This window comes from Hyperolius riggenbachi, chromosome 2, assembly GCF_040937935.1.
Source record: "Hyperolius riggenbachi isolate aHypRig1 chromosome 2, aHypRig1.pri, whole genome shotgun sequence".
Lineage (NCBI taxonomy): Eukaryota > Metazoa > Chordata > Amphibia > Anura > Hyperoliidae > Hyperolius > Hyperolius riggenbachi.
In genome coordinates this window covers 392,894,821-392,919,851 of record NC_090647.1, presented here as the reverse complement: position 1 = coordinate 392,919,851, position 25,031 = coordinate 392,894,821, and the positions used below count along the sequence as shown (strand labels likewise).

At 46.1% G+C, this 25,031-nt stretch overlaps 1 protein-coding gene across 13 annotated transcripts in view; it reads left to right on the top strand.

Annotated features, from left to right (window-relative positions):
* Nucleotides 1-25,031, top strand: part of PLXNA2 (plexin A2) — a 3,799,727-nt gene that overhangs the window by 3,116,885 nt on the left and 657,811 nt on the right. For 12 of the 13 annotated variants that reach the window (XM_068269767.1, XM_068269773.1, XM_068269774.1 and 9 more), the window contains 2 exons: nt 11,532-11,715; nt 18,597-18,700. In XM_068269767.1, coding sequence (XP_068125868.1) covers nt 11,532-11,715; nt 18,597-18,700 — 288 coding nt within the window. The remainder of the gene's footprint in view (nt 1-11,531; nt 11,716-18,596; nt 18,701-25,031) is intronic. The other variant, XM_068269771.1, reaches the window with a different exon arrangement.

Below are 25,031 nucleotides of genomic sequence, written 5' to 3'. Positions count from 1 at the left end.
AAAGTCCCCTTAAATCCTAGCAACACCAAATTTTCAGGATATGTTAAAAAGATACTGGGAAACAATATTTAAAAAAAAAATTGAAAAATTGTATTTATATTTTTTTTAAATTAAAATTTTTGGGTTATGTTCAGAGTGTGGGAAAAGTTTTGAAAAAAATGACGTGGGGTCCCCCCTCACGAGCCTCTGTAACCCCTTGTCTCCCATGCAGGCTAGGATAGCCAGAATGCGGAGCCCCGGCCGACTGGGGCTTCGCACCCTGAGCTATACCAGCCCGCATGGTCCATGGTATGGGGGGGCTTCGGGGGGGAGGGGCGGCCAAGCCTTCCCCTCCCCCCCGGAGCCCTTGTCCAATCCATGGACAAGGGGCTCTTCCCCACCTCCGGTGCCCCAGGAGGAGGTGGGGGCGACGACTCCCTGGGGGGGGTTCATGGTGGCATCTGGGAGTCCCCTTTAAGAAGGGGAACCCAGATGCCTGCCCCCCTCCCAGGAGAAATGAGTATAGGGGTGCAGGAGTACCCCTTACCCATTTCCATAAAGGGTTAAATGAAATAAAAACACAACAACGAGAAAAGTCCTTTAATGTTCTAAATTAACCAGAAATACTTACCTGTACCTTTAAGAAAAAAATCCCACGTCAATTAGGTCCCACGACAGTATCCTCCATCTTGCGACCTTCAGTTACATGTTGATTGAAGATCTCCGACGCCACACACGCCGCCTCCGCCGCACTCACTGCTCTTAGCTATACTTAGTATAGCTAAGAGCAAAAAGCATCTTTAAATTTTAGCTCCAATGGTCTCCATTGGTTCCTTAACAGACCAATGGGGATCAGGAGGATCCCCATTGGTCGATAAGGAACCAATGGGGAGCCTTGGAGCCAAAATTTAAAGATGCTTTTTGTTCTCAGCTATACTTAGTATAGCTGAGAGTTGCGTCTATGCATCTATATAGACGCATTAGCGCTAGCTGCCGCTGCCCTCCCTGCCTCCCCCCACCTGTCACCCTCACCCATGCTGGCACCCATGGGTGCATTGGGTGCCAGCATGGGTGAGGGTGACACGTGGGGGGAGGCAATGAGGGCAGCGGCAGCTAGCGCTAATGCGTCTGTATAGACGCATAGACGCAACTCTCAGCTATACTTAGTATAGCTGAGAGCAGTGCGGCGGAGGCGGCGTGTGTGGCGTCGGGGCGGCAGAGATCTTCAATCAACATGTATCAGAAGATCGCAAGATAGAGGATACTGTCGTGGGACCTGATTGGCGTGGGATTTTTTCTTAAAGGTACAGGTAAGTATTTGTGGTTAATTTAGAACATTAAAGGACTTTTTTCGTTGTTGCGTTTTTATTTCATTTAACCCTTTGTGGAAATGGGTAAGGGGTACTCCTGCACCCCTATACTCATTTCTCCTGGGAGGGGGTGGGCATCTGGGGGTCCCCTTCTTAAAGGGGACTCCCAGATGCCACCATGAACCCCCCCCCAGGGAGTCGTCGCCCCCGCCTCCACCTGGGGCAAGGGAGGCGGGGAAGAGCCCCTTGTCCATGGATTGGACAAGGGGCTCCGGCGGGGGGGGAGGGGGAGGCTTGGCCGCCCCTCCCCCCCGGAGCCCCCCCATACCATGGACCATGCGGGCTGGTATAGCTCAGGGTGCGAAGCCCCAGTCGGCCGGGGCTCCGCATTCTGGCTATCCCAGCCTGCATGGGAGACAAGGGGTTACAGAGGCTCAGGAGGGGGGACCCCACGTCATTTTTTTTAAAAAATTTGCTATCAATTTTTTTTTAATCTTCTGAGTGTGGGAAATAAATTTAAAAAAAAAACGACGTGGGGTCCCCCCCTCCCGAGCCTCTGTAACCCCTTGTCTCCCATGCAGGCTGGGATAGCCAGAATGCGGAGCCCCGGCCGACTGGGGCTTCGCACCCTGAGCTATACCAGCCTGCATGGTCCATGGTATGGGGGGGCTCTGGGGGGGAGGGGCGGCCAAGCCTCCCCCTCCCCCCCGGAGCCCTTGTCCAATCCATGGACAAGGGGCTCTTCCCCACCTCTGGTGCCCCAGGAGGAGGTGGGGGCGACGACTCCCTGGGGGGGGTTCATGGTGGCATCTGGGAGTCCCCTTTAAGAAGGGGACCCACAAATGCCCACCCCCCTCCCAGGAGAAATGAGTATAGGGGTGCAGGAGTACCCCTTACCCATTTCTACAAAGGGTTAAATGAAATAAAAACACAACCACGAGAAAAGTATTTTAATAAATTAACCACAAATACTTACCTGTACCTTTAAAAAAATGTTCCCACGCCAATATATCCTCGGAAATGATCCAACGAATAACAATATCCTCTTATCTTGCGATCTTCAATTAACTTGATTGAAGATCTCCCACGCCAATTAAAATACTATACCTTACAATGCGTCCTGCGTAGGGACGCATAGCACGGCTCCCGCTGTCCTCCCCGCCTCCTCACCTGTCACCCTCACCTAGCCTGGCACCTGGTGCACCCATGGGTGCCACCCTAGGTGATGGTGACAGGTGCAGGCAGGTGGGGAGAGATCGCGGGAGCCAGCGCTATACGTCCTGCACAGGACGCATCCTAAGGTATAGTAACCGGCTCATAAATGAGCCGGTTCTTTTTGTATTGAATCAAATGAATCGATTCATTTGATTCAATACAAAAAGAACCTGAAAATGAGCCGGTTCTTTTTGTATTGAATCAAATGAATCGATTCATTTGATTCAATACAAAAAGAACCGGCTCATTTATGAGCCGGTTACTATACCTTAGGATGCGTCCTGTGCAGGACGTATAGCGCTGGCTCCCGCGATCTCTCCCCACCTGCCTGCACCTGTCACCCTCACCTAGGGTGGCACCCGGTGCACCCATGGGTGCACCAAGTGCCAGGCTAGGTGAGGGTGACAGGTGAGGAGGCGGGGAGGACAGCGGGAGCCGTGCTATGCGTCCCTACGCAGGACGCATTGTAAGGTATAGTATTTTAATTGGCGTGGGAGATCTTCAATCAAGTTAATTGAAGATCGCAAGATAAGAGGATATTGTTATTCGTTGGATCATTTCCGAGGATATATTGGCGTGGGAACATTTTTTTAAAGGTACAGGTAAGTATTTGTGGTTAATTAAGATTATTAAAATACTTTTCTCGTGGTTGTGTTTTTATTTCATTTAACCCTTTGTGGAAATGGGTAAGGGGTACTCCTGCACCCCTATACTCATTTCTCCTGGGAGGGGGGTGGGCATCTGTGGGTCCCCTTCTTAAAGGGGACTCCCAGATGCCACCATGAACCCCCCCCCCAGGGAGTCGTCGCCCCCACCTCCTCCTGGGGCACCGGAGGTGGGGAAGAGCCCCTTGTCCATGGATTGGACAAGGGCTCCGGGGGGGAGGGGGAGGCTTGGCCGCCCCTCCCCCCCAGAGCCCCCCCATACCATGGACCATGCGGGCTGGTATAGCTCAGGGTGCGAAGCCCCAGTCGGCCGGGGCTCCGCATTCTGGCTATCCCAGCCTGCATGGGAGACAAGGGGTTACAGAGGCTCGGGAGGGGGGGACCCCACGTCGTTTTTTTTTTTATTTATTTACCACACTCAGAAGATTAAAAAAAAAATTGATAGCAAATTTTTTAAAAAAAAATGACGTGTAGTCCCCCCTCCCGAGCCTCTGTAACCCCTTGTCTCCCATGCAGGCTGGGATAGCCAGAATGCGGAGCCCCGGCCGACTGGGGCTTCGCACCCTGAGCTATACCAGCCCGCATGGTCCATGGTATGGGGGGGCTCCGGGGGGGGAGGGGCGGCCAAGCCTCCCCCTCCCCCCCCGCCGGAGCCCCTTGTCCAATCCATGGACAAGGGGCTCTTCCCCGCCTCCCTGCCCCAGGTGGAGGCGGGGGCGACGACTCCCTGGGGGGGGGGTTCATGGTGGCATCTGGGAGTCCCCTTTAAGAAGGGGACCCCCAGATGCCCACCCCCCTCCCAGGAGAAATGAGTATAGGGGTGCAGGAGTACCCCTTACCCATTTCCACAAAGGGTTAAATGAAATAAAAACGCAACAACGAAAAAAGTCCTTTAATGTTCTAAATTAACCACAAATACTTACCTGTACCTTTAAGAAAAAATCCCACGCCAATCAGGTCCCACGACAGTATCCTCTATCTTGCGATCTTCTGATACTTGTTGATTGAAGATCTCCGCCGCCCCGACGCCACACACGCCGCCTCCGCCGCACTGCTCTCAGCTATACTAAGTATAGCTGAGAGTTGCGTCTATGCGTCTATACAGACGCATTAGCGCTAGCTGCCGCTGCTCTCCCTGCCTCCCCCCACCTGTCACCCTCACCCATGCTGGCACCCAATGCACCCATGGGTGCCAGCATGGGTGAGGGTGACAGGTGGGGGGAGGCAGGGAGGGCAGCGGCAGCTAGCGCTAATGCGTCTATATAGATGCATAGACGCAACTCTCAGCTATACTAAGTATAGCTGAGAACAAAAAGCATCTTTAAATTTTGGCTCCAAGGCTCCCCATTGGTTCCTTATCGACCAATGGGGATCCTCCTGATCCCCATTGGTCTGTTAAGGAACCAATGGGGACCATTGGAGCTAAAATTTAAAGATGCTTTTTGCTCTTAGCTATACTAAGTATAGCTAAGAGCAGTGAGTGCGGCGGAGGCGGCGTGTGTGGCGTCGGGGCGGCGGAGATCTTCAATCAACATGTAACTGAAGGTCGCAAGATGGAGGATACTGTCGTGGGACCTAATTGACGTGGGATTTTTTTCTTAAAGGTACAGGTAAGTATTTCCGGTTAATTTAGAACATTAAAGGACTTTTCTCGTTATTGTGTTTTTATTTCATTTAACCCTTTATGGAAATGGGTAAGGGGTACTCCTGCACCCCTATACTCATTTCTCCTGGGAGGGGGGCAGGCATTTGGGTTCCCCTTCTTAAAGGGGACTCCCAGATGCCACCATGAACCCCCCCCCCAGGGAGTCGTCGCCCCCACCTCCTCCTGGGGCACCGGAGGTGAGGAAGAGCCCCTTGTCCATGGATTGGACAAGGGCTCCGGGGGGGAGGGGAAGGCTTGGCCGCCCCTCCCCCCCGAAGCCCCCCCATACCATGGACCATGCGGGCTGGTATAGCTCAGGGTGCGAAGCCCCAGTCGGCCGGGGCTCCGCATTCTGGCTATCCCAGCCTGCATGGGAGACAAGGGGTTACAGAGGCTCGGGAGGGGGGACCCCACGTCATTTTTTTTCAAAACTTTTCCCACACTCTGAACATAACCCAAAATTTTTAATTTAAAAAAAAATAAATACAATTTTTCAATTTTTTTTAAAATATTGTTTCCCAGTATCTTTTTAACATATCCTGCAAATTTGGTGTTGCTAGGATTTAAGGGGACTTTGCTATTAACTGCTAAAGTCGGCGGAAAAAGTTTCCACGGGAATGTCAGTACGCGATTTAAATAGTTACATTTCCTTTGAAGATTTAAGATCGATTTTCTCAAAAACTATAAGGTCTTTTTGAACAATTTTTTTTCTTCGTGTTCCCACTATTTTTCTTAACATTCCCTACACATTTGGTGTTTCTGGCATTTAAAGGGGCTTTGCTATTAACCGCTAAAGTCGGCGGGCGTTTAATTTTCCCACGGTCAGAAGAAGAATATTCAAAATCGATTTTCTCAAAAACTAAGGTCTTTTTGAAAAAAAAAATTTTCCTCTTGTTCACAATTTTCTTCTTAACATTCCCTGCAAATTTGGTGTTTTTAGCTTTTAAGGGGGCTTTGCTATTAAACATTAAAGCCGGCGGGCAGATATTTTCAAAACGGCAGCAAAGCAGGGGTTAAAACGATAAATATCGTTCAGGCAGGACCAAAAAAAAAAAAAAAACAGTTTTAAAACGATAAATTTAGTTCTGCACTATTTTAACCTTTAAAACGATAAATATCGTTTTAAACATATATCGGGCAGAAGGGGGCGCCATGTTTTTGCCGGCGCCATTTTTCACTAGACGCATATTTAACTGACAATTTTTTTCATAACAACCAAGGATTTATACAGGAAAATTATGATGATTAACAAGGTTGCCAAAACTTTCGCATCCCACTGTAAATGTCTTTATGAGGTGTGCTGAAGGATAACTTGAGGAGCAGAGGAGCCTGAGCAGAGGAGGTTGCCAGAGAGGCTGGGGTGGCCATACACCCCAAATGCGCAGCCTGTGGGTCTTTGGATCCGGTGAGTTGTAAAACTTAGGGGAGGAGCATCTGGTGTAAGGAATGCCTCTGGTAGCAGACTGCATTGTGCCTCGTTTTTTGATTTATGCACCTGAGAAGTCATTATAAGCATTGAGCGCTACGTTTTATTTACTATTTGGTAATAGTAGTTAAATGCGAAATTTTGATTAAATGTTTTGCGTAATTGGCGTAGTTTTGAGTTGTAATTGGACTTGAAACAAAATTTTGTTTCTACTCGTAATCTAAATTACATTTAAAACTAAATTAATAGGTCTAAAAAATCGAAGTGACTTGAAATCGACCCTTACGAGCACCACTAATTCCAGGCACAACATCTGCAATACGGCAATATGACACAGGTGTACCTGCATCTTGAAACAGACTCTCGGGAGCTTGGGGGACACAGTAGAAGAGAAAGACTCATCTGAGGAAGAGAATACAGAGGAAGGAGGACCAAGAGTAGAAGGAGAAGAAGAAGTAGCAGGTCTGGCTGCTGGAAGACGTGGGGGTGGCACAGATGCTACTCGACAACCTCCTTTCCCCTCGGTCACCACCAGATTTGCACAGTGGGCAGTGAAGTTTATGTACCTTCCCTGCCTGTGCTTGGAAGATCATGTGCCCCAACACTGTGTGAGCCAGAGATTTGTTTACCTGCTCTAGCACATGCCGGTACAGCTCCGGGATTCCCGTGCTCAAAAAATATTTTCTTTCTGGTACCATCCACTCCGGCATTCCAAAAGAATTTCTTAAAAGCCTCTGTTTTGACCAGCTGGTATGGTAGCAGCTGGCAGGCTAGCAGTTCTGATAAGCCAGCAGTCAGACGTTGGGCAAGGGGGTTACTTGGCAGCAGCAGTTTTTTCCTCTCCAACATTTCTGGGATGAACCTTTGACTCTATGCCAATGAACCTGAAGCAGGCATGCTGGAAGGTGAAGTGGAGGACAACTGGTAGAAGGAAAGGAGGAGGTGGGGATGCAGAAGGTGGAACATAAGGTGGCTTGCTTGCACTTTCAGTACTTCTTGACTTAATGGTTTTATGACAGAGGGTCTTGTGATAGGACTCCTGGTGCCTTCTCAGCGTAGTTGTTCCTGCATGCATGCTGCTTTTCCTTTAGGTAAGTTCTTCTTGGCACAGAATGTAGATGGTGGCAGTTTTGTCAGCAGCAGCCACACAGAAATAGTCCCACAGTAAAGACCCTTGTTGAACTAGTCTACTACCGGTAGAAGTGACCGAGCGGGTTTTCTGGCGGACCCCAGGTGAAGTCACACTCTGCTGTTGTTTTTCTCCAATCTTTTCCTCCCTCTCAGAGAATGGTTTCTCTCTCTGAACACCCCTCCTGTTCCTCTCCTGTTCCTCTCCTATGGGCACTCATGCGGCCTGGCCAGCTAGTTCCCTATACTGGAGGTTAAGTATACAAATAAAAATGAGGGGGGGGGGGGAAATAAAAATTTTGCTATCGGGACCCATGACTTCTAGCTATGCCCCTGACACTGACTACACTGTATAGAAGTATCATATCTTATGTGTTGTCACATGAAAAGATATAATCTAAGTGTGAGACGTGTACTTTTGTTAAAAACCTTTAAACTGTAATTCTGTTACCACTAGCTGTGTACCACTTGATTCAGTGCAAAGCTATGTGGACTTCTGTTGTGCTTGCTTGCAGCCACCTTGAATGATGTCACACTGTGTATGTCTTTGCAAAGGGATCATTTTTAATTTATAATAATATAATGTATTTCTGGTGGCCCCCAAAGCTCTCTACAATAGTTAATTCCATGCGGCACTGCAGCCATGGCCTGCGGGATGCTTGAAATTAACAACTGTAGAGAGCTTTGGGGGCCACCAAAAAATGGCTGGCTGGGCCGCATTTTGCCCCCGGGCCAAACTTTGGACATGCCTGGTCTATACCAACCATATATTAATTAAAAATGATCTCTTTGTAAATACGTACACTGTGTGACAGCAATAAAATAATTTACATTTGATTCAATAAAATACATATTCAAATTAATATACCGTTTGTTAAGAGGGACCAGCAACAGTAACAACCACTGATTAGCAGCTGCACTGTGCTAGCTGCACACAGTAAATTGGTTATTTCCCATGTAAATGTTTTATTTAACAATGTCACAAGCATAGTGTACCTAACAGCAATCAGCAAAAATTGTGTTTAATTTCACTAGTTCAGCCCTTAGCCCAATATTTTGGACTGTTTAACTATGACTATGTTTAACTATGACTGTGCCCTCATACTTTCCTACTGAGTTATGTCAAACAGACCATGGTTCTGCTGTTCTTCTTGCTTACAGGGGCCTGACTTACACCATTAACGTGAACCTCCAGACTAAAAATCTACTTGTAATGATCTGCTCTGCTGTCTGCGCAGGCAGACAGCTGTTTGACCATTCTTTAGGTCTGAGTGCTGCAGGCCTCTGGAAAAGAGACCTGTCTTCACTCTGCAAGTTTCAGAGTTGCTCTGCTGGTGAAGAATTTGCATCTACTTGTCATGCAAATTGCCTAGCTGCTTCCTCTGATGGCTTGCAGTATAAAAACCATTTCTTCCCAGAATTCCCTGCTGGTCATGATGGTTTGTTCCTGCTAACTTGCCTGGAGTCTCAGCCCTCTGCTCATTGTTGGTTATTATTGCTAGCTTAGAGTAGATACCCTTTGGGAGTGCTCCTTGCATTCCTGTTCAGGGCAGTCAGGATTGTGTATATTTGTACTGCCTATTCTGTCGTGTCTTGTTCTTGCGATTGCGCTGTCACCAGTGGTTGGCGGTAGTGAATCGTTTTGTCTGTTGGGATCACACTTGTTCTTGCGGAGGAGCAGTGGATCCAATCTGACTTGCTCCTTCTGTCTGTCTCGTCTGGTACGAACGCTTGCTGTAGGCTCAATGAGGTAACCGTCTAGCAAGCGTTCGCGTTCTCTATTTCGTGTTTGTGTTATATTGGTTAGTTAGGGTGGCACGCTTATCACTGGGCGCCTAACGCGCAGTGATCGTGTCTTAAACGCGTTCACTGTTGCGAATGAGTGCGGTGTTCACGTTTAGCTAGCGTTTGTTATTTTTCTTGATGTTCTGATCGTTGTTATTTGCTATGTCTTTCTTGCTACATTTGTGCTCTGTCTAATTCAGTCTTGTGTCACTTTTGGCAATTGCCACTCTTGCGATTGCGTTCCCACTTCGGTTCCGTTGTTGTGTGTTCACCGTCGCTGGGTGGCGACTAGATTGGTGGACACACATACATTCTGTCTCTGTGCTCTCTCTCTTTAAGGGCTATCTTGCCCTGCATTGCTTCAACTCATACAATTCCCATCTGGCATCTGTGGCCATGCAGAGGCTGTGTTCGTCTGCACTCCACAGCTCCATCTGCCGGTGGGAATTCAGAATCAGAATCAGAATCATTTATTTTGCCAAGTACAACGGGGGTTGTACCCGGAATTATTTTTGGCTCATACAGGGTCGGTGATGGTACAAACACATACATGCGATCTTCAAAAATACAATCATATACAGTAGTACAAAGTAAACATATACCTATGTGTACAAACAGCACATAACTATAGTGGAGGACGCGTGGGGAAGTCTGGAGTGCTATGTGAGGGGAGCAGCCTGCCAACTACCGACGCGCTCGCTTCACAGCAGCTCCAGATGCCCCGCAGTGTGTCCTGGAAAAGAGTGATAGAGAAAGAGAGAGAGAGAGAGAGAAAAAGGGATAGCTAAAGAGAGAATGAGGAAAGAAGGAGAGAACTAAAACAGGAGGAGAGAGCGTCCCTATTAGGGCTGCAGATTTAAACACCCTGGGTACAGTCCGACAATCAGTCCAAGCCCTGGCTTGCTGCCCAGAATCCATTGATGGTGGTTGCAGGCGGAGGGGACCCAGTGCATCTGGGAGTGAAAGGAGCCAGTGGCCGCACAGGCCGATGGAGCTAGTGGCCGAGCTGGAGGAATAGGGACTGGCAGTCGAGTGGCTAGCAAGTTCCTCAGTGAATGGCTAATCCCACCAGGAGGTCTACGGGTGCATTGCACCCAAGCTGGGTTCTGTCAAATTACACGCTTGTGGAGGATTTCCGCAGTGTCGGTGCGCATCTTGTGCGCTGACCACGGAAATAATTCTCCAATCGTTACACTACTCAGCAGCACTGAAAAGGGTTGATGTTTCTTTAACAGTTTCACAGCATCAGCTTTGTTTTTCTTATCCAAGACTCATTTTTAGCTGCACAGAATCTAAGCTCCGCCCCATCAAAGAAATCTGCCTCGGACATTTTTCCCCTGATGCTGTGCAAACACATGATGGGATTTCTGATGAAAGATATTACCTATTTTGATTAACATAACTAATGTAACTTAATGACAGTATGTTTGTTTAGGCTAATGTCCCTCTTTAACCCAACATATTTTATGGATTTTAAAGCATTTTTCCCTAATGGTGAAAAAAGTTGGAATTTATACCTACTTTGATGACCTATAGGCTCTTTAGACACATCCAGGGTCCTTATTGTGTCTGACCTCCCCTACGTCTTGCCACTGTAGGCCCCTGTTTAGAATTCTGGTGGACACATGCACAGTTCATTTGGGTGCTCTCTCTGTACGCACTCCCATATGGGTGTGTGTAGAAGCCATTGCTGGTAGTCTCCTGGGCATGTGCAATTCCATTTTTTTTTAAACTGGGCATGTTTAAGGTTGCTACGCACAGTGGGAGCAAGTCACATGGGGCACAGGGAATGGACTGCACATGCTCTGGGATTCGGCTGCTCACAGCTACAAAGGGGGGGCTACAGCTGCAAGACAGAGGGAAGGACAGTTGCAATAAGAAGCCTGGAGGTGTCTGAAAAGCTTATCTAGGTAAGTAAGATGGAGGAAGGATCAGATGCAATTAAAAAAGCTTGGAGGTGTTTGAAAAGCTTATCTAGGTAAGTATCTTTTAACTCCCCCAACCCAAGACTCATACTGCTATGTAAATATTTTAAACCGCAGTTTCATCATCCACAAAAATCCACCAATTGTTTCGGGGGGCTCGCAGGGCATCTTGAGAAAGGGGGATCCTGCAAAACAATTGTTAGGTTTTTTTGGTTGGTGAAGTACAATAAAGCATGCTCCTCTTGAAACCTGATGTGCTATCTTCCATATCTACTTGCTTAGTGGCAGTGCCTAAATGCCACTGTATCAAGCACCCAGCCTGCTAGATGGTGTGCCTTCTCAAACACGTAGACTGTTTGCACATACTTTCTAACTCACAAAAATATAGACTCTTAAAATGCACTTTCGTTTAGGTAATTTTTTCATGATAACATTCACATTTATTTTGGATAGCATGTTTTTTGTCATACTTTTCAGATACTGCACTGTGTAAACCCTGATAATGAGAACAGTCCAGAAATCCCAGTGAAAGCTTTAAATTGTGACACCATCACTCAGGTGAAGGAAAAGATCTTAGATGCAATGTATAAGAACGTGCCATTTTCTCAGCGGCCCAGAGCAATAGATATGGACTTGGGTAGGTAAAAAGAAAATAACATACAAGTACATTGTAAAACATGAGTTGCATTTAGCTTATTGTCATGTACTGTATACTGTATTTGGCTCTGTTTTAAACATTCCTTTTGAAATGTGGAGTATTTATTTTTACTATTCTATAATGTAGTAGAAAAAAGTTAGCTTGCATGAAAAATATTAAGTTTGAAGGTGGCCATTAACCCCCTTGCCGGTATGATTCTTTCCGAATTTTAGGGTCTAAAAGTGGTACAATTTTTTTGCACCCTAAAACCTGGAAAAAATCATGCTTCCAGGGAAATCTGCACAGCCCCAGTAATTACTCACCTCCCTGGGCTCCCGCGCTGCAGTTATGCCTCCATCCTCCGGGTGGAGCTGCAACTCTAAAGTGAGATTTGATGATCCTCACCAGGAGGAAGCAGAGCCCTGGAGGATGGAAGAAGAATGGCCTCCGACGTCGGGATCCCTGGGAGGTATGTAGAAACCCTCCCGCTGCGTGCATTGCTCTGCTTAGAGCCTCCGGCGGCTACCCCAAGCAGAGGTCAGAGGTCTGGTCTAGTTTCAATTTTATAATAGAACCAGTGACCTTAGCCCGTTTAAAAATGAGCTAGATCTGTCACCGCGCACTCATGCCCCCCCCCTTTCCTCCCCTTCAGTGTCTCTGCATCTCTCTGTGCCCATGCGCAGTACAACAAAACACACACACAGAGACATGGGACGCAGAGACACTTGAGTTTTATTATAGAGGATTTTTTGGCCATTTATTAAACCTATGTGTCAAATACAAGTATAAGATATTGCCGTACCAATAGACAATTCTTATCTAGATAATTAAAGATAAATTATATATTACACACATTTATCAATATTATTTTCATCAATAACTAATATTTATCAGTAATTTTATGATTCTCATCTTATCAGAACAAACTTTGTCTAGGGATCCTTCCTTTATGCAACCTACCTAATAAAGTAAACCCAAACTGTTTCTTAGGATCTAATAACTTTTTTCCTTAAAATTACTAATAAAACTTATTATTATTTACAAAACAAACAGAAATAGACAGACAGAGATAACTTAAAACATCTGAAACTTATCTGACATTATAAAAAAAAACTTACAAAAGTCAACTATAATAAAACCATCCAAAACCTAAGAAAAATCTAAAAATACCAAAATCAATATGGCGCCCTGTTCATTACCAAAATGAACACTCTCTATTTTTCTTTCCAAAAGAAAAATATTTATTGAAGTTGATCAGGCTTCAAATTTATCAGATTTCCCAAAAATCTATATTTCTCTTTTAGACCTACTAAGAGAACCCAAAACCCCCCCTATTTTTTTTTTTTTTAAAGCGGACCCAAACCAAACTTTTTTTCAATTAAAAATATTAAGTTGCACCCCTCTGACACATACAAAGATAAATAAACTCTCCTTAAAACCTATGAGCATTTCAGTGCATGCTTTTCACCCTTCTCTTTTCATAACTAGGGTTATACTGGGGGCAGCCATTAGTAATTCCTCCATTGCCGGACACCACCTACTCCATCAGTTTGCCAGATTTTGTCCCGGCAATTTGAAAGGAAGGGAGGGGTTCCTCCAATAAATGTAAAATATTTTATATTTGTCATCATGCAGCTGAAAAAAGGTTGCTATTTATTATTATAATTTAGAAAATATATTTTATTTCTGAAATCTTGTATTTTTAATTTGGGTCCACTTTAACTAAGGCCTTCTAAAAGCATTCTAAAAGTCTACATAATTAAATTTTACAATCAAAATGTAGACATATATTATAAACCCAAATCTATCAAAATCATCCTATTAAAAAAATACAAAACCGGATTCGTTTTGGTATCAACAGAAACTTCACAGAAATAATATAAACCTCTCTGTAATGATTGGTGTCAGCACGCAGAGAGAATCTGATTATTGGCGATCTGCAGTACCACCAAGAATGCAGATATACGCCTGATTATCGATGATCTGCAGAATCAGCGATAATACAGATGTATAGCTAACCTCTGGACACCAGAATAGTGAGAGTGTTTGGTGTAACAGTAACAACTCTGAATGGAGACCACCAGAGGAGCTGGCGGCCTAAGACTCCTGAGGAATTCACCCCTGACTGTGGGGGATATTCCTGTAGCCTGTGGACCCCTGGGCGAGGGACCGAGGCTGGGTTGCAGGAAGCCCTGCAGCTAATATGAAAGGTATTGCCCTGGACTGGGCTAACGTAATACAGTAATAGCACAATCCTAGTCTGGGGTGTGAGATCCGTAGTCACAACACCCTGGAACTAGTCTGGAGCATGACATAAATGATAATACAATTCCCTAGTCTTGGGTGTGAGGTCCGTGATCATCAACACCCTGGAACTAGTCTGGAGTATAACATAAATGATAATACAATTCCCTAGTCTTGGGTGTGAGGTCCGTGATCATCAACACCCTGGAACTAGTCTGGAGTATAACATAAATGATAATACAATTCCCTAGTCTTGGGTGTGAGGTCCGTGATCGTCAACACCCTGGAACTGGTCTGGAATATAACACAAAGACAATACAGTTCCCTAGTCTTGGGTGTGAGGGCCTTGATCTCAACACCTTGGAACTATGCTAGAGAATACACAGAAGATACACAGTATTCCTAGTCTGGGGTGTGAGGGCCTTGATCTCAACACCCTGGAACTGGTCTAACAAATAAACAGTACAAGGTAATCTGGCTCAATGTGAATTCCCAGGTCCACCTGGTTCAAACACACTGTAAGGATCTGACTATGGTCTGAATGCTTCCACAAAGTGTTTGCAATGGCAGACAACCAGCAACTGACAAGCAAGCAGAATATATAGTAGCTGAACTCTGCTGCCCCGCCCGAGCCACTCAGCCAATCATGAGTCCAGCAGGAATCAGCTGATCGTCCTGATCAGCTGACACTTCCCCTGCTGGTATAAAGGTCCTGACTTCTGGCCCGCGCGCGCGTAGCTCTTCATCCATCTATGTGGACTAACAGACCCAGCCACTCCAAAGGCACGCTGCTGCGTACAAATCGCCACCTTGGACGCAGAAACAGCCGCTTTGCTGTTAGAACATGCGGCGGCTTTTCCGCGTTCTGCCACATTACCAGATGCGTGCCTACGCGTGCAAACCGCCTTGCTTTCAGCACACGCGGTGGCTTTTCCGCGTTTTCTCACAGTACCCCCCCCCCCCCCTGAGGAGTGGACTCCGGACATCTCCTTCCTGACTTTCCAGGATGTAAGTTAGAGAATTCCCTTTTTATCTCATACTCAGGCCGGTCATCAATCAACACAGGGTGGGAGGGAGTGGAATCCACCTGCACTGCTGGCTTGAGCAGGGGCACCTAAAATGATTTTTTGTCAGCTTGTTTTTTCGGTGAAAGAAAGATTTTGGGCCCAAAACCCCTGTCTAAAGCGTCTGCTTTGGCGCTTTTGCTATCTGATTCATGCATGAGAGGTAACTGTGAGGAACAGGATCCGTTAGAAATATCTGTACACTGTCCTGTCTTTCCTGCGACCTGTATCTTGGTATTATCCACCTCACACCTCTTTAAACAGTGCTCCTGACAATGGGCTGACCAGTTCAGTAGCTGTCCTGAAGCCCAGTCAATCAGCGGCGAGTGAAGCCGTAACCAGGGCATACCGAGAACCACAGCAGAGCCCTTCATCGGCAGGACCAGGAACTGTAAACTCTCTTCATGCACTGCCCCTAAACAACATGACAGTAGGGGGATTTGGGAAAGAAACTGGGCACTGCGTAATGGAGAGTCATCCACCGCGGTGACCGAAATCTGCCGGTCGGGTGCGGATAAAGGTATCCCCAAGCTTTTAGCAAAATCGTAATCTATGAGGTTCGCTGCTGAACCCGAGTCCACCATGGCTTCTGCGGACTTGGTCCGACCTTCCCACGTAACCGAACAAGGAAGGATCAGCCGACCATCGTTCAGAGATGAACCCTGCTCACCTATGGTATTGACTCCCCCAGGTGGTAGCATTTGTCTGGTCTAGAGGACCCATATAAAGCGTTCTTCTTTGGGCTCCTGTGACTCCTCTTCCCCAGACTCAGCCTTGTGTACCCAATTTGCATAGGTTCACCTGGGGGTGAGGGAGACCGAGAAGAGTCGCGTAAGATAGACCTTCTGGCCACTCTACCACGAACCTGTCTCTGGCGGCGCAAACGGCGATCTATCTGTATAGCCAAAGAAATTGCCTCATCCAATGATTCGGGCTCAGGATGGCCTATCATTACCTCATGAATAGTATCTGACAATCCGGCCAAAAAACAGTCCAGGAGGGCAAATGCGTCCCATCTAGCCGAGACTGCCCACCTCCTGAACTCCGCAGCATAATTCTCTACCGGACCTTTACCTTGACGCAGAAGCTTGAGCTTCCGTTCAGAAGTCGAGGCAATGTCTGGGTCATCGTAAATCATAGCCATAGCCCCAAAAAATTCATCCACAGAGGTCAGGGCCTGATGCCCAATAGGAAGACCATATGCCCAGGTCTGGGAATCCCCTGACAACAGAGTCTTAATGAATGTAATTCTCTGTGCCACAGTTCCAGACGAGTTAGGCCTTAACTCAAAGTATGATAACACTCTATTTCTAAAGTTCCGAAAGTCAGATCTGTCGCCAGAAAACCTTTCAGGTACAGGCATACGTATGTCTGTGTTAAGAGGAGATCGCACTGATTGAAGTTCCTGAATAGCCCCAAATATCTGACATAACTGGGTCTGTTGGTTCAAAACTGCCGCGGAAAGTTGGTTTACCGCGGTGGTCAGGACTTCAACATGGCTATACAGTGCGTCCATTCGGGTTCAGTCTGCCATTCTGTAACGATTGGTGTTAGCACGCAGAGAGAATCTGATTATTGGCGATCTGCAGTACCACCAAGAATGCAGATATACGCCTGATTATCGATGATCTGCAGAATCAGCGATAATACAGATGTATAGCTAACCTCTGGACACCAGAATAGTGAGAGTGTTTGGTGTAACAGTAACAACTCTGAGTGGAGACCACCAGAGGAGCTGGCGGCCTAAGACTCCTGAGGAATTCACCCCTGACTGTGAGTGATATTCCTGTAGCCTGTGGACCCCTGGGCGAGGGACCGAGGCTGGGTTGCAGAAAGCCATGCAGCTAATATGAAAGGTATTGCCCTGAACTGGGCTAACGTAATACAGTAATAGCACAATCCTAGTCTGGGGTGTGAGGTCCGTAGTCACAACACCCTGGAACTAGTCTGGAGCATAACATAAATGATAATACAATTCCCTAGTCTTGGGTGTGAGGGCCTTGATCTCAACACCTTGGAACTATGCTAGAGAATACACAGAAGATACACAGTATTCCTAGTCTGGGGTGTGAGGGCCTTGATCTCAACACCCTGGAACTGGTCTAACAAATAAACAGTACAAGGTAATCTGGCTCAATGTGAATTCCCAGGTCCACCTGGTTCAAACACACTGTAAGGATCTGATTATGGTCTGAATGCTTCCACAAAGTGTTTGCAATGGCAGACAACCAGCAACTGACAAGCAAGCAGAATATATAGTAGCTGAACTCTGCTGCCCCACCTGAGCCACTCAGCCAATCATGAGTCCAGCAGGAATCAGCTGATCGTCCTGATCAGCTGACACTTCCCCTGCTGGTATAAAGGTCCTGACTTCTGGCCCGCGCGCGCGTAGCTCTTCATCCATCTATGTGGACTAACAGACCCAGCCACTCCAAAGGCACGCTGCTGCGTACAAACCGCCACCTTGGACGCGGAAACAGCCGCTTTGCTGTTAGAACATTCGGCGGCTTTTCCGTGTTCTGCCACACTACCAGACGCGTGCCTACGCGTGCAAACCGCCGCGTTGGACGCGGAATCAGCCGCCTTGCTTTCAGCACACGCGCTGGCTTTTCCGCGTTTTCTCACACTCTCTCTTTTAAAAAAAATAAAATGAGAATATAGTAGATATTAATTACGTGAATTCTGAAGAAGACACCATCTTGGCGAGCCCCCACTGAAAGGAAGTTGTCACTAGGCTGCGGCCTACGAGGTTTCAGATGTTTTAGATTCCTGACCAGTCCTTATATGCTACAAAATACAGAATTTGCACATGCGCAATATCTTACAATAATTACAGAAAATCACATGACTTATAAGAAATATCACAGTTGAATGATCAAGGGAAAACATGTTATTTATGACAATACAGGTGTCCACATTGGGGAATTTGCCCAGTGCAGAGATTTGACTATTCTCAGTTTCATACAGCCAGTCTTTCCTGATTAGATACATAATTGTACATGAAATTGATCTATATTCTAAAGTATATATACATACAATAATATAAAGATTCAAAGGCTCAAACCACCCTTTCAGGGATTACTGCTCTGAACTGCGGTTTGCCGCCCTGACCCTAGCTCGGGGGTTACCGCCAATGAGGTTAACGGTACAATTTTACCTTCAGATTCAATCTTTCAAAGCGATTTGAACTATCGAAATGAATCGAAAGGCAGTTATCGATTGTTCTCATTAACAGAATGATTTAAGAAGATTTTGCATTCTGATTTGATCATGAAATCTAACTTTTGGATCAGTATTTTGTCCTTTTCCAATTGACCAAATAATTATTTCAAATTGATTTGTGCCACACACTGCGTAGTTTTCTATTTGATTTGATCATAAAAATTGTGTCCAAAAATCAAATCTGATGGAGAAATTGTACCGTAAAGGATCATCTTGAGACCACTGGCAATTTCTTCATTATTTTATAGCTTCTGTATAGCAGCCACATTTTGTTTCAAAATATTGCACATGCAAAACTTGCAACATTCTCACCTTTATGTGATAATTTTTTTAATTTTTGCATGGCTACAGAATGGAGGCAAGGGCGCATTGCAAGAGTTGTATTACAAGATGAAGACATAACAACCAAAATAGAAGGTGACTGGAAGAGACTCAACACCCTTATGCATTATCAGGTACCTCGGTTTTTTAACATCTGGCGGCATCTAACTATTTTTATTTTACATTATGAAAATGTTTGACAGGAATGGTAGAAAATACACTGCAGGATTTGTGTGTTTGGGAGTGCATGCACTCTATACTATTGCGTTCACCGGGGTGAACATTTGCCCCATTATGCCCTGCATGCCTTAAACGTTAACAGAAAATTGTATACTCACCTTTGGTAATTTTACCTTCTTGCTGAATGCCATGACAGCACAGCATACACATGGTTAGCTCCTCCCTCATAACCCCACAGGATAGGTAACTATAAATTTGAATGCCTTTCCCCCCTCAGTGCTTTTTTAACTAGACCTTCCCTAAAGAGAGAAAATTTGGGTGGGAAGATCCTGTGTGCTGCCATGGCATTCAGCAAGAAAGGAAAATTACCAAAGGTGAGCATACAATTTTCCATTTTCTCTCTGAATCCATGGCAGCTAACACATGGGATATAACTATTACAAAATAAACTGGGAGGGAAAATTTCTGCTCATGCAATGAACTCCAATTTATTTATTCAAGTTACTTTCAGTGATGACAATACAGATGTTCCAAAGACCCTCGTCGACAAAGTTGCTGGATCCACTCTATAATGTTTATAGCTGAATTATTGCAGATTTCCTTCTGTTTTAACCACTTCCCGACCGCCTAACACACAGAGGCGGCCGGGAAGTGGACCCCGCAAGGACCGCCGTATAGACAAATGGCGGCGGTCCTTGTAGGGGCATGGGCGGAGCGATCGCGTCATCCGTGACGCGATCCTCCGCCTGTCGCCGCTCACCCGCCGCAACATCCCGCCGGCCATGCGGAAGCGCCGGCGGGATGTTAACACCGTGATCGCCGCATACAAAGTGTATAATACACTTTGTAATGTTTACAAAGTGTATTATACAGGCTGCCTCCTGCCCTGGTGGTCCCAGTGTCCGAGGGACCACCAGGGCAGGCTGCAGCCACCCTAGTCTGCACCCAAGCACACTGATTCCCCCCCCCCCCGCCCCAGATCGCCCACAGCACCCCTCAGGACCCCCCCTGCCCACCCAACAGACCCCTGTTTGCACCCAATCACCCCCCTAATCACCCATCAATCACTCCCTGTCACTATCTGTCAACGCTATTTTTTTTTTATCCCCCCCTCCCCCCTGCCCCCTCCTGATCACCCCCCCACCCCTCAGATTCTCCCCAGACCCCCCCCCCCCCCTGTGTACTGTATGCATCTATCCCCCTGATCACCTGTCAATCACCCGTCAATCACCCATCAATCACCCATCAATCACCCATCAATCACCCCCTGTCACTGCCACCCATCAATCAGCCCCTAACCTGCCCCTTGCGGGCAATCTGATCACCCACCCACACCAATAGATTGGCCGCAGATCACCTCCCAAGTGCAGTGTTTACATCTATTCTCTACCCTAAACACCCACTAATTACCCATCAATCACCCATCAATCACCCCCTATCACCACCTGTCACTGTTACCCATCAGATTAGACCCTAATCTGCCCCTTGCGGGCACCCAATCACCCGCCCACACGCTCAGATTGCCCTCAGACCCCCCCTTATCAATTCACCAGTGCAATATTTACATCTGTTATTCCCTGTAATAACCGACTGATCACCTGTCAATCACCCATCAATCACCCCCTGGCACTGCCACCCATCAATCAGCCCCTAACCTGCCCCTTGCGGGCAATCTGATCACCCACCCACACCAATAGATCGCCCGCAGATCCGACGTCCGATCACCTCCCAAGTGCAGTGTTTACATCTATTCTCTACCCTAAACACCCACTAATTACCCATCAATCACCCCCTATCACCACCTGTCACTGTTACCCATCAGATCAGACCCTAATCTGCCCCTTGCGGGCACCCAATCACCCGCCTACACGCTCAGATTGCCCTTAGACCCCCCCTTATCAATTTGCCAGTGCAATATTTACATCTGTTCTCCCCTGTAATAACCCACTGATTACCTGTCAATCACCTGTCAATCACCTGTCAATCACCTATCAATCACCCATCAATCACCCCCTGTCACTGCCACCCATCAATCACCCCCTGTCACTGCCACCCATCAATCAGCCCCTAACCTGCCCCTTGCGGGCAATCTGATCACCCACCCACACTAATAGATCGACCGCAGATCCGACATCAGATCACCACCCAAGCGCAGTGTTTACATCTATTCTCTCCTCTAAACACCCACTAATTACCCATCAATCACCCCCTATCACCACCTGTCACTGTTACCCATCAGATCAGACCCTAATCTGCCCCTTGCGGGCACCCAATCACCCGCCTACACGCTCAGATTGCCCTCAGACCCCCCCTTATCAATTCGCCAGTGCAATATTTACATCTCTTTTTCCCTGTAATAACCCACTGATTACCTGTCAATCACCTATCAATCACCCATCAATCACCCCCTGTCACTGCCACCCATCAATCACCCCCTGTCACTGCCACCCATCAATCAGCCCCTAACCTGCCCCTAGCGGGCAATCTGATCACCCACCCACACCAATAGATCGCCCGCAGATCCGACGTCCGATCACCTCCCAAATGCAGTGTTTACATCTGTTCTCTACCCTAAACACCCACTAATTACCCATCAATCACCCCCTGTCACTGCTACCTATCAGATTAGACAAGACAAGACAAATAACATTTATATTGCGCTTTTCTCCTTGCGGACTCAAAGCGCCAGAGCAGAGCAGCAGCCACTAGGGCGCGCTCTATTGGCAGTAGCAGTGTAAGGGAGACTTGCCAAAGGTCTCCTACTGAATTAGTGCTGGCTTACTGAACAGGCAGAGCCGAGATTCGAACCCTGGTCTCCTGTGTCAGAGGCAGAGCCCTTAACCATTACACCATCAGCCAACTGCCAATTACCCCTATCTGCCCCTAGGGCACTCAATCACCCGCCCACACCCTTAGAACGCCCTCAGACCCCAGCCCTGATCACCTCGCCAGTGCATTGCTTGCATCTATTCCCCCCTCTAATCACACCTTGAGACACCCATCAATCACCTCCTGTCACCCCCTAGCACACCTACCCATCAGATCAGGCCCTAATTTGCCCTGTGTGGGCTCCTGATCACTCAGCAAAACCCTCAGATCCCCCTCAGACCCCCTTCCGATCACCTCCCCAGTGCATTGATTGCATCTATTTTCCCCTCTAACCACCCCCTGAGACACCCTCAATCACCTCCTGTCACCCCCTAGCACTCCTATCCATCAGATCAGGCCCAATACAACCTGTCATCTAAAAAGCCACCCTTCTTATGACCGGTTCCACAAAATTCGCCCCCTCATAGACCACCTGTCATCAAAATTTGCAGATGCTTATACCCCTGAACAGTCATTTTGAGACATTTGGTTTCCAGACTACTCACGGTTTTAGGCCCGTAAAATGCCAGGGCGGTATAGGAACCCCACAAGTGACCCCATTTTAGAAAAAAAGACACCCCAAGGTATTCTGTTAGGTGTATGACGAGTTCATAGAGTTTATTTTTTGTCAAAAGTTAGCGGAAATTGATTTTTTTTTTTTTTTTTCACAAAGTGTCATTTTTCACTAACTTGTGACAAAAAATAAAATCTACTATGAACTCACCATACACCTAACGGAATACCTTGGGGTGTCTTCTTTCTAAAATGGGGTCACTTGTGGGGTTCCTATACTGCCCTGGCATTTTAGGGGCCCTAAACCGTGAGGAGTAGTCTAGAAAACAAATGCCTCAAAATGACCTGTGAATAGGACTTTGGGCCCCTTAGCGCAGTTAGGGTGCAAAAAAGTGCCACACATGTGGTATCTCCGTACTCAGGAGAAGTAGTATAATGTGTTTTGGGGTGTATTTTTACATCTCTCTGTAAATGGACAATTGTGTGTAAAAAAAATCAAACAATTGTCATTTACAGAGATATTTCTCCCACCCAGCATGGGAATGTGTAAAAATACACCCCAAAACACATTATACTACTTCTCCTGAGTACGGCAATACCACATGTGTGGCACTTTTTTGCAGCCTAACTGCGCTAAGGGGCCCAAAGTCCAATGAGTACCTTTAGGATTTCACAGGTCGTTTTGCGACATTTGGTTTCAAGACTACTCCAAACAGTTTAGGGCCCCTAAAATGCCAGGGCAGTATAGGAACCCCACAAATGACCCCATTCTAGAAAGAAGACACCCAAAGGTATTCCGTTAGGAGTATGGTGAGTTCATAGAAGATTTTATTTTTTGTCACAAGTTAGCGGAAAATGACACTTTGTGAAAAAAAACAATTAAAATCAATTTCCGCTAACTTGTGACAAAAAAATAAAAACTTCTATGAACTCACCATGCTCCTAACGGTATACCTTGGGGTGTCTTCTTTCTAAAATGAGGTCATTAGTGGGGTTCCTATACTGCCCTGGCATTTTAGGGGCCCTAAACCGTGAGGAGTAGTCTTAAAACAAAAATGACCTGTGAAATCCTAAAGGTACTCATTGGACTTTGGGCCCCTTAGCGCAGTTAGGATGCAAAAAAGTGCCACACATGGGGTATTGCCGTACTCGGGAGAAGTAGTATAATGTGTTTTGGGGTGTATTTTTACACATACCCATGCTGGGTGGGAGAAATACCTCTGTAAATGACAATCTTTTGATTTTTTTTACACACAAATGTCCATTTACAGAGTTATTTCTCCCACCCAGCATGAGTATGTGTAAAAATACACCCCAAAACACATTGTACTACTTCTCCCGAGTACGGCGATACCACGTGTGTGGCACTTTTTTGCACCCTAACTGCGCTAAGGGGCCCAAAGTCCAATGAGTACCTTCAGGATTTCACAGGTCATTTTGAGAAATTTCGTTTCAAGACTACTCCTCACGGTTTAGGGCCCCTAAAATGCCAGGACAGTATAGGAACACCACAAATGACTCCATTTTAGAAAGAGGACACCCCAAGGTATTCTGTTAGTAGTACGGTGAGTTCATAGAAGATTTTATTTTTTGTCGCAAGTTAGCGGAAATTGATTTTTATTGGTTTTTTTCACAAAGTGTCATTTTCCGCTAACTTGTGACAAAAAATAAAATCTTCTATGAACTCACCATACTCCTAACGGAATACCTTGGGGTGTCTTCCTTCTAAAATGGGGTCATTTGTGGGGTTCCTGTACTGTCCTGGCATTTTAGGGGCCCTAAACCGTGAGGAGTAGTCTTGAAACGAAATTTCTCAAAATGACCTGTGAAATCCTAAAGGTACTCATTGGACTTTGGGCCCCTTAGCGCAGTTAGGGTGCAAAAAAGTGCCACACATGTGGTATCGACGTACTCAGGAGAAGTAGTATAATGTGTTTTGGGGTGTATTTTTACACATACCCATGCTGGGTGGGAGAAATCTCTCTGTAAATGGACAATTGTGTGTAAAAAAAATCAAACAATTGTCATTTACAGAGATATTTCTCCCACCCAGCATGGGTATGTGTAAAAATACACCCCAAAACACATTATACTACTTCTCCTGAGTACGGCAATACCACATGTGTGGCACTTTTTTGCAGCCTAACTGCGCTAAGGGGCCCAAAGTCCAATGAGCACCTTTAGGCTTTACAGGGGTGCTTACAATTTAGCACCCCCCAAAATGTCAGGACAGTAAACACACCCCACAAATGACGCCATTTTGGAAAGTAGACACTTCAAGGTATTCAGAGAGGAGCATAGTGAGTCCGTGGCAGGTTTCATTTTTTTTGTCGCAAGTTCGAAGAAATGGAAACTTTCTTTTTTTGTCACAAAGTGTCATTTTCCGCTTACTTGTGACAAAAAATAATATCTTCTATGAACTCACTATGCCTCTCAGTGAATACTTTGGGATGTCTCCTTTCCAAAATGGGGTCATTTGGGGGGTATTTATACTATCCTGGAATTCTAGCCCCTCATGAAACATGACAGGTGGTCAGAAAAGGCAGAGATGCTGGAAAATGGGAAAATTCACTTTTTGCACCATAGTTTGTAAACGCTATAACTTTTACCCAAACCAATAAATATAGGCTGAATGGGGTTTTTTTTAATCAAAAACAAGTTTGTCCACATTTTTCGCGCTGCATGTATACAGAAATTTTATTTTATTTGAAAAATGTCAGCACAGAAAGTTAAAAAAATATTTTTTTTGCCAAAATTCATGACTTTTTTGATGAATATAATAAAAAGTAAAAATCGCAGGAGCAATCAAATAGCCCCAAAAGAAAGCTTTATTAGTGACAAGCTTTATTAGAGCCAAAATTCATTTAGGTGGTAGGTTGTATGAGTGAGCAATAAACCGTGAAA